Source organism: Leishmania braziliensis, chromosome 19, assembly GCF_000002845.2.
Source record: "Leishmania braziliensis MHOM/BR/75/M2904 complete genome, chromosome 19".
In the NCBI taxonomy this organism is placed as follows: Eukaryota; Euglenozoa; class Kinetoplastea; order Trypanosomatida; family Trypanosomatidae; genus Leishmania; species Leishmania braziliensis.
In genome coordinates this window covers 626,547-636,186 of record NC_009311.2, presented here as the reverse complement: position 1 = coordinate 636,186, position 9,640 = coordinate 626,547, and the positions used below count along the sequence as shown (strand labels likewise).

General features: G+C 58.9%; 3 protein-coding genes and 1 pseudogene across 4 annotated transcripts; 1 reads left to right on the top strand and 3 right to left on the bottom strand.

Moving 5' to 3' along the window:
• On the top strand, positions 1–178 carry LBRM_19_1601 (annotated as a pseudogene; the record flags this gene model as incomplete). Its single annotated transcript has 1 exon — positions 1–178. A coding segment is annotated over one exon (178 nt), but the record flags the coding sequence as incomplete, so codon positions are not given.
• On the bottom strand, positions 16–1,137 carry LBRM_19_1600 (putative glycerol uptake protein; the record flags this gene model as incomplete). Its single annotated transcript, XM_001564203.1, has 1 exon — positions 16–1,137. The coding sequence occupies one exon, from the start codon at positions 1,135–1,137 to the stop codon at positions 16–18; it is 1,122 nt and encodes a 373-aa protein (XP_001564253.1).
• A 1,046-nt stretch (positions 1,138–2,183) lies between these two features.
• LBRM_19_1590 (putative glycerol uptake protein) lies at positions 2,184–4,430 on the bottom strand (the record flags this gene model as incomplete). Its single annotated transcript, XM_001564202.1, has 1 exon — positions 2,184–4,430. The coding sequence occupies one exon, from the start codon at positions 4,428–4,430 to the stop codon at positions 2,184–2,186; it is 2,247 nt and encodes a 748-aa protein (XP_001564252.1).
• Positions 4,431–6,242: 1,812 nt separating this feature from the next.
• Positions 6,243–8,210, bottom strand: LBRM_19_1580 (putative glycerol uptake protein; the record flags this gene model as incomplete). Its single annotated transcript, XM_001564201.1, has 1 exon — positions 6,243–8,210. One exon carries the CDS (start codon positions 8,208–8,210, stop codon positions 6,243–6,245), a length of 1,968 nt encoding a protein of 655 aa, XP_001564251.1.
• Between the last annotated feature and the right edge of the window lie 1,430 nt (positions 8,211–9,640).

The window sequence follows — 9,640 nt, the reverse complement described above, 5'->3', positions numbered from 1 at the left end:
CCGCGGCCTATCGTGTCACAGAGGCTTCTGCTCATATCCGAGGAGATTCAGCGCCTCATCAGCACTCGTGGTGAAGAAGTACTGGAGCCAGTACGTCCCCTCGAACCCATTGGCGATCTCGATGATGTACAGGCCGGCGACGTGCGTGGCCCACATGGTGGCCATGAAGAGCCAGTAGGGGCACAGGCGCTGCAGCCGCAAGAAGATGACGTAGTTGGCGATGATGAGGAGCAGTGGAAGGAAGAAGTGCGGGCCGTGCACAGCGGCCACAAAAATGAATCCTGTGACGGTGTAGAACGCAGGGATACTCCATGAATGCCCGGCGATGATACGCCACACACGTAACGCGAGTGACACGAGCTTGCTTGCACGAACGTCAGAAGCACTGCTTTCTGCAGGCAGCCTTCCTCCCCGAGTGCCGATGTTGGTGACAGCGCCGTTCGTAGTGCCGGCAAGCCCATTTTGGCTGATGTCATATGATGAGATCGAGTCAGCCGTCGAGGGTGCGCGGCTCATGGAAGTGCTCGACACGCAGCGGCAGAGGAAGGTTGTTGCACCCATGAAAGCAGAGAGCTCTACCAGCGTTGTGTACTGCTGAGTGAACCGCCCCCACTGACTGTCTACGTGTTTATCGTAGCCGATGGCGTTGTAGCGGCGGAGGAAAGTATTGGGTGCCAGAAGGTCTCTGAGATAGTGATGAATATTCTTCGCGCAGAAGACCCGAAGCGTGCAGAAAGCGTAGGCGCAGAGGTAGATGACCATCGCAACAGAGAGGAGATACTCGATGGTACACAGACGAGGGTAAATGCTGTTGTAGACGGATGCCCCGATGCCGAGCTCCGTTGTGAAGCTCAGCAGGCGCAGACGCGGCATGGATAGCGGCGGCGCAGTGCAGTATGGTGGCGAGACGGGAGTGGATGCCAATGGTAACAGCGCGGTGAAACCTCGGAAGGAGGACGAGGGTGACCCCGGCGAGGTAAGCGAGTTGAGCGAGAGGTCTTTTACAATCGCCTCTGGTTCATCCTTGCACACTTTTTCTCGTTCCAGGGTTGCTGCCGAGAAGCGTGTACGAGAGAGCGGCGCAGGTGACGATCTTCTCGGAGCAGAAATATGATTTGACGGGTCGTGACCAGCCATGAGGGGGGGGGTTCGGAGAAGGGAAGAGGGAGATAGTCGAGTGTGGTTGCAGGTGCGTAAGGTCGCATGTGTGGTCGCCTTTCAAGGCCCCCTTTGTTTGGTCTCGCTCAGTTACCTGTGAGCCAACACTCTTCGCACCAACGCAGAGGCAGTGTGCAAGCGACTCCACGGAAAACACAACCAGCAGAAGAGGGAAGGTCAGCGGGGCGAGGAGACGCAGCACCGAGAAAATAGCAAGGAGGGGCACATGGAGGAGTAGAGAGCTCTGGCGAATGAAAAGTGGTGACTGCTCCCTCTCACGCACACACATACACACCCTTTTCCTTACAGTATGCATTGCTCCCACTGCTGATGTGCTGCTGCTTGGGTTGAAGGCTCTCTCTGAGTGATAGCGGCCCTGCGACCCTTGCAGAGACCCGCAGGGAGGAGGGGGGGGTGGGGAGAGCGAGGCTGCAAGAGTGCGGTCAGATGTGGAAATGGAGAGTCGGAGAGGCCGAGACCTTCAATGACAAAACGCGACAGCAAAAATAGTCAACGCTATGGTCTACGTATGGGCGAGCCAGTGAAGCGTGAGGTAAAGGGGGGAATATGATAGGTAATGTACCAGTTCTTGGTCTACGAGCACACCTACACACACCAGTGAATGCGCTTGCATGCCTGAAAATATAAAGAGAGAGAGGGAGAGGGAGAATGAGAGACGACGAGCCTGAAAAAGGCCCGCGATTCATTCGATTAGCAAAGAAAAGCACCCCGCATACCCCTCTCCCTGCGCAGATATATACACACACACATACACACACGTACCTCTTCGTCGGGGAGAGGTGGGGTGCGGGGGAGAAGAGAACGAAAGAGAGAGGACCACAACAGCATTTGTAAGACAATGAAAGTAATGGTCTTCGCAGAGAGAGACGCCCCCCAAAAAACATATGTCGGATACTCTCCGAAAATCACACGGTATGCCGGGCGAATGCCTCGAGCACAGCCCCGAGGCTAAGGCGCAGGGCCCCTATGTTTCACTCGCACTGCTCCTCGTGACTGAGCCTCTACTATTTCAAGCAGTACAACCGCTTCAGAGACAATGTCTGCTGGTGAGTCATTTCACGATCGATCACTGCCAAGGAGGAAACCGAATACATAAAGGCCACTACACCGAGGGTAAACGTGGGTGTTACGCTCATAAGTGCCTTTGCTATGAGAAAATCGGCATCGGCATGCGCCGGCTTCGCACCCCCATTCGAGTCTGTCAGGCCATTTTGCATCGAGAAGCCCACCGAGTTGGCGACAATCAGCCCAAACACTGAGGACATGCCAGCCGCCACTCGAAGTTGGCGATAGAGAAACGATTGCACCCGCGGGCTAAAGCGACGCGCACACAACCTCGCCAGGCGCGCCAGCAGACGACGACGCACCGGGTCGGTAATGGGTCTCTCCCTTTCCAGCGTGGCATCATTCACGGCGCCCGTCGGTGCCACGGCGGCCATCTCACGGCGGAACGCCGCCACAGCCCACCCAAAGCACCCGCTCACCGCCACCTCCGCCATGAACATCACGGCAATGCACAGCGCCCACTTCACAAGATGCAACACCGGGTCGTGCCACAACGCGATGAACAGGAAGATGGGCAGCACCGACAGCGCGACGCGGCTGCTGCCGCCCATCGGGATGTACATGTACCGCACGACCCACAGGTTGAAGGAGGCGTGCCAATCCCGCCAGAAGTCGCGCACCGTCAGTGTGTTCGCGAAGCAGCGCCGCATGTCCTCCGGAACTTCGATGCCGCTGAGCATGGCGAAGAGGCGCGACGACTTCCAGATGAAGTTGAACTTCAGCCACAGGTAGGCCAGCGTTAAGAACACAAAGTGCGCCTGCTCCTGCAAGCTCATCTCCGTGATAAGGTAGGAGTGCTTCGCTAAGGCTGGCACGTGCACAAAGTGTAGAAGCAGCACCGTCGTAGCGTAGATGCGGAAGATGGAGAACGCATACGTGACCATCTTGCGCAGCGGCATCGACGTGCTCGGCACGCGCATGTACGACACGAACGCGTTGAAGGACGACATTGGCCCGCCAAGGTACAGTGGCGGGAACAGCGTGTAGGCGGCGTAGTTCACGAAGTTGTAGTCGGCGGGGTCGCGCGGGTACTCGGTGCGGTACTTGTAGCAGCGCGACGCCTCGGCGGGCAGCGCGGCCGCCAGCGCAGCGTTCTGCTCGCGCAGCTGCGCGCACTCGATGCAGGTGGCGTCGTGCTTCGCCGTGGCACGCTCGCGCGCGCGCGCGGCGGCGTGCGTGGCCTCCCACAGGTCGTAGTTGAAGGAGATGAGGCGCAGCGTCGACATCCGGAAGGATATGGCCCAGCGCATATTCGTGTCCCACAGAGGCTTCTGCTCATATCCGAGGAGATTCAGCGCCTCATCAGCACTCGTGAAGAAGTACTGGAGCCAGTACGTCCCCTCGAACCCATTGGCGACCTCGATGATGTACAGGCCGGCGACGTGCGTGGCCCACATGGTGGTCATGAAGAGCCAGTAGGGGCACAGGCGCTGCAGCCGCGAGAAGATGACGTAGTTGGCGATGATGAGGAGCAGTGGAAGGAAGAAGTGCGGGCCGTGCACAGCGGCCACAAAAATGAATCCTGTGATGGTATAGAAGGTGGGCAGGATCCAAGCGCCTTGCAAGAAAGCGGTACACCCCCGTGGTGCAGCTGACAGTGGGCGGAGAGCGCGACAGCGTGGGTGTGGCTTACCACACACGACCGGTGACGTTTGCGCCCTTACGCGGCTGCCCAGCGCAGCTGACAACTCGTCGTTGACGAGGAGGAGGGGGGAGACTGCAGCTCCGGAGGAGCGGTAAGATGAAGATGCCGTTTGGCGGAAGAGGAAGTTTCGATAGAATGCGGAAAATCCGCCCAGGATCAACGCCACGCAGACTAAGCTGTTGTAGTTGGTGGAGAATCCGGACCACTGATCGTCCATGGTGTTGTCGTAGCCCTTGGAGCCGATGCGTCCAAGTAGGGGCATGGCCTCCGTGACGTTCAGCTTGTATGAACTAAAGTTCTTGTTGCAGAACGACACGAGGATTGCAAAGCCGTAAAGGATCAGCAGCAGACACGTTGCGGCTGGTAGGAGGTACTCTATGGAGCACAGGCGAGAATAAACGGTGCTGTACTCGGCGGCCCCAATGTCTAACTCCGTGGTGGGGCTCAGCAGGTGAAGGCGGAAGCCCCTCGACGTTGTCAGGGTAGAGGATGGCGGCGGTGGCAGCAGCGCTGCGGTGTCCCTGGGCTGCGGAAGCCTCATCACCGGGACGATTGCTTCATCACTTTTTTCTTTCAGATGTGATGTTGGCTGTGACGCATGACCAACCTGTGAGGAGATCGAAATGTTCATTGGCCGTAGCAGCTACGCTGCGCTGCTTCAGTAAGTGCAGACTAGTGGGGGTGCGATTTGGCGAGAATGTCCGCTTTACCTCGGCACTAAGTGCCGATGCCACCCAGAACGCCTTACAGAGGAGGCTGAGATATTCGGTATCCACCCAGCGCCCCCAACAAAGTGGTGGCACAAAGCGCTGGTGGATGCTGTTCGTGACGGATGGTGCCGGTGAGGGTTTTAGGGAAGGACAAGGGGTCCACATACTCTTCGCAGATGCAGCAGAGCGAGCAAGCGAGCGAAAGGGGCCCTGAAGGTGCTGTGAGCTTGTGCAAGCAAGTAGCGCTAGAGGTGGGAAGAGGGGGTCTCGTGAGAACGAGCTTCGTGGAAAGAAGGAAAGAGGAAGGGTGGCGCGTAGGAAAGGCGAGTAACGTCTTGGTCTTCTGAGTGTGTCCATTCGCTGCCATAGAGCATGAGGACGAGCGCCTCCCCTCTCTACTCGCCCACCCCCGCCGGCCCCGCCACAGGCCCCATCGCGTGGTGCAAAGCAGTCGTGGACGCGAGTCACAGCAATGCGCCTACGCAGTCATCCGAGCACAGCCTCGGCATACAACACTACCCACCCCCGCCTCGCAGCCGCACCCGTCCTGCCGGGTGGCATACGCTCGAGTCACGCGGACACGCTGCCCATCACACGGATAGCGCACACGTGTGCAGTGCTGCAGGCCGCTCCGACACCATGCTGTCCACGATCTGGCCGCCGAGGCCCGTAGCGATGCACCCCTCTGGCCTCCCTAGGCCGGAGGGCCTGGGATGCCACGCACTGTCGTCTCCGTCGTCGTCATGCGATAATGCGCATCGCAACGAAGAAAATGGAGATGTTGCGTGACAGCGGAAGGAGCACCGAGGAGAGGGGTGTAGGGGATGGGGTGGTGGTGGTGGTGGCAAGGAAGATGGCGAAGCGTGGCGTTTGAATATGCAGGTACGTGCGATGCACGAGGATCACACACACTCACCCAGTATTCAGTCCCTCACTCACTTCTGCTTTCCTCTCCCAAGAACAAACGCCGCCCCGCGTCAGCGCAAGCAGAAAAGCGAGAGCGAACGAACGAAAACTACCACCACCACCATCACAACGATGACACGCGCACATGTACGCGCAATCACACGAGGTACACATCCTAACCAAAGCAAGACGGGCGATGGTGAGATGAAAGTGCACGAGACCCAGAGGACAACTGTAAGCACACGCAAGGAGGAGCGCGGAAAAAAGAGAGCGGGAGAGACGAAGCGATCGAGCGAGCCATCATTGAGTGCGCTCTGTTTCCCATGCATGCACGTAAGCGGGCCGCTGTCATAACGTAGCGCCATCGACCGAGAGGGAGACGAAGGCGAAGCACAAACGATAAAGAAAAAGAGCCACCAAACAAACCCTCAACCACACAGCAGCAAAGAGAGAGAGAGGCCCCCTCCCCGCCCCGCCCCCCGAAACACAACGTGCGTGGAGAGGAAACAACGGACGCATCGGGGCCCCACAGGGGATTCTCTTTGTGGTGAGGCGCTGGTTGTGGTGTGTGGCTGTAGGAGAGGACATATACCGCCCTCCGCCAAATGTGGCATTGTACCCCTGCCTCGCTCAGTGCCTTCCAGATGAACTGATTCGCTCTCTCCCAGTCCTTCACATCCCGCTGCGCTTCCTGCACGCTAAGCCCAGTCACAGTCGCTGTCACTAACCCGAGGATGCTAAAGAGGCATCCTCCAAGAGCACAGCTGCCGCTCTGGCGTACTTGCTGACATGGCGGCCAAAAAGCGCGCCAGCCGTGCAAGAGAATTGATACGTGAAGAGCATTGGCAATTGATCCCCTCTCCACTCGTTGCGCGCGGCTCCACGGCGGCCATCTCACGGCGGAACGCCGCCACAGCCCACCCAAAGCACCCGCTCACCGCCACCTCCGCCATGAACATCACGGCAATGCACAGCGCCCACTTCACAAGATGCAACACCGGGTCGTGCCACAACGCGATGAACAGGAAGATGGGCAGCACCGACAGCGCGACGCGGCTGCTGCCGCCCATCGGGATGTACATGTACCGCACGACCCACAGGTTGAAGGAGGCGTGCCAATCCCGCCAGAAGTCGCGCACCGTCAGTGTGTTCGCGAAGCAGCGCCGCATGTCCTCCGGAACTTCGATGCCGCTGAGCATGGCGAAGAGGCGCGACGACTTCCAGATGAAGTTGAACTTCAGCCACAGGTAGGCCAGCGTATAATAGAAGTAGTGCGTCTGCTCCTGAAAGCTCATCTCCGTGATAAGGTAGGAGTGCTTCGCTAAGGCTGGCACGTGCACAAAGTGTAGAAGCAGCACCGTCGTAGCGTAGATGCGGAAGATGGAGAACGCATACGTGACCATCTTGCGCAGCGGCATCGACGTGCTCGGCACGCGCATGTACGACACGAACGCGTTGAAGGACGACATTGGCCCGCCAAGGTACAGTGGCGGGAACAGCGTGTAGGCGGCGTAGTTCACGAAGTTGTAGTCGGCGGGGTCGCGCGGGTACTCGGTGCGGTACTTGTAGCAGCGCGACGCCTCGGCGGGCAGCGCGGCCGCCAGCGCAGCGTTCTGCTCGCGCAGCTGCGCGCACTCGATGCAGGTGGCGTCGTGCTTCGCCGTGGCACGCTCGCGCGCGCGCGCGGCGGCGTGCGTGGCCTCCCACAGGTCGTAGTTGAAGGAGATGAGGCGCAGCGTCGACATCCGGAAGGATATGGCCCAGCGCATATTCGTGTCCCACAGAGGCTTCTGCTCATATCCGAGGAGATTCAGCGCCTCATCAGCACTCGTGGTGAAGTACTGGAGCCAGTACGTCCCCTCGAACCCATTGGCGATCTCGATGATGTACAGGCCGGCGACGTGCGTGGCCCACATGGTGGCCATGAAGAGCCAGTAGGGGCACAGGCGCTGCAGCCGCGAGAAGATGACGTAGTTGGCGATGATGAGGAGCAGTGGAAGGAAGAAGTGCGGGCCGTGCACAGCGGCCACAAAAATGAATCCTGTGATGGTATAGAAGGTGGGAAGGATCCAAGCGCCTTGCAAGAAAGCGGTACACCCCCGTGGTGCAGCTGACAGTGGGCGGAGAGCGCGACAGCGTGGGTGTGGCTTACCACACACGACCGGTGACGTTTGCGCCCTTACGCGGCTGCCCAGCGCAGCTGACAACTCGTCGTTGACGAGGAGGAGGGGGGAGACTGCAGCTCCGGAGGAGCGGTAAGATGAAGATGCCGTTTGGCGGAAGAGGAACTTTCGATAGAATGCGGAAAATCCGCCCAGGATCAACGCCACGCAGACTAAGGTGTTGTAGTTGGTGGAGAATCCGGACCACTGATCGTCCATGGTGTTGTCGTAGCCCTTGGAGCCGATACGTCCAAGTAGGGGCATGGCCTCCGTGACGTTCAGCTTGTATGAACTAAAGTTCTTGTCGCAGAACGACACGAGGATTGCAAAGCCGTAAAGGGTCAGCAGCAGACAAGTTGCGGCTGGTAGGAGGTACTCTATGGAGCACAGGCGAGAATAAACGGTGCTGTACTCGGCGGCCCCAATGTCTAACTCCGTGGTGGGGCTCAGCAGGTGAAGGCGGCAGCCCCTCGACGTTGTCAGGGTAGAGGATGGCGGCGGTGGCAGCAGCGCTGCGGTGTCCCTGGGCTGCGGAAGCCTCATCACCGGGACGATTGCTTCATCACTTTTTTCTTTCAGATGTGATGTTGGCTGTGACGCATGACCAACCTGTGAGGAGATCGAAATGTTCATTGGCCGTAGCAGCTACGCTGCGCTGCTTCAGTAAGTGCAGACTAGTGGGGGTGCGATTTGGCGAGAATGTCCGCTTTACCTCGGCACTAAGTGCCGATGCCACCCAGAACGCCTTACAGAGGAGGCTGAGATATTCGGTATCCACCCAGCAGCCCCAACAAAGTGGTGGCACAAAGCGCTGGTGGATGCTGTTCGTGACGGATGGTGCCGGTGAGGGTTTTAGGGAAGGACAAGGGGTCCACATACTCTTCGCAGATGCAGCAGAGCGAGCAAGCGAGCGAAAGGGGCCCTGAAGGTGCTGTGAGCTTGTGCAAGCAAGTAGCGCTAGAGGTGGGAAGAGGGGGTCTCGTGAGAACGAGCTTCGTGGAAAGAAGGAAAGAGGAAGGGTGGCGCGTAGGAAAGGCGAGTAACGTCTTGGTCTTCTGAGTGTGTCCATTCGGTGCCATAGAGCATGAGGACGAGCGCCTCCCCTCTCTACTCGCCCACCCCCGCCGGCCCCGCCACAGGCCCCATCGCGTGGTGCAAAGCAGTCGTGGACGCGAGTCACAGCAATGCGCCTACGCAGTCATCCGAGCACAGCCTCGGCATACAACACTACCCACCCCCGCCTCGCAGCCGCACCCGTCCTGCCGGGTGGCATACGCTCGAGTCACGCGGACACGCTGCCCATCACACGGATAGCGCACACGTGTGCAGTGCTGCAGGCCGCTCCGACACCATGCTGTCCACGATCTGGCCGCCGAGGCCCGTAGCGATGCACCCCTCTGGCCTCCCTAGGCCGGAGGGCCTGGGATGCCACGCACTGCCGTCTCCGTCGTCGTCATGCGATAATGCGCATCGCAACGAAGAAAATGGAGATGTTGCGTGACAGCGGAAGGAGCACCGAGGAGAGGGGTGTAGGGGATGGGGTGGTGGTGGTGGCAAGGAAGATGGCGAAGCGTGGCGTTTGAATATGCAGGTACGTGCGATGCACGAGGATCACACACACTCACCCAGTATTCAGTCCCTCACTCACTTCTGCTTTCCTCTCCCAAGAACAAACGCCGCCCCGCGTCAGCGCAAGCAGAAAAGCGAGAGCGAACGAACGAAAACTACCACCACCATCACAACGATGACACGCGCACATGTACGCGCAATCACACGAGGTACACATCCTAACCAAAGCAAGACGGGCGATGGTGAGATGAAAGTGCACGAGACCCAGAGGACAACTGTAAGCACACGCAAGGAGGAGCGCGGAAAAAAGAGAGCGGGAGAGACGAAGCGATCGAGCGAGCCATCATTGAGTGCGCTCTGTTTCCCATGCATGCACGTAAGCGGACCGCTGTCATAACGAGCGA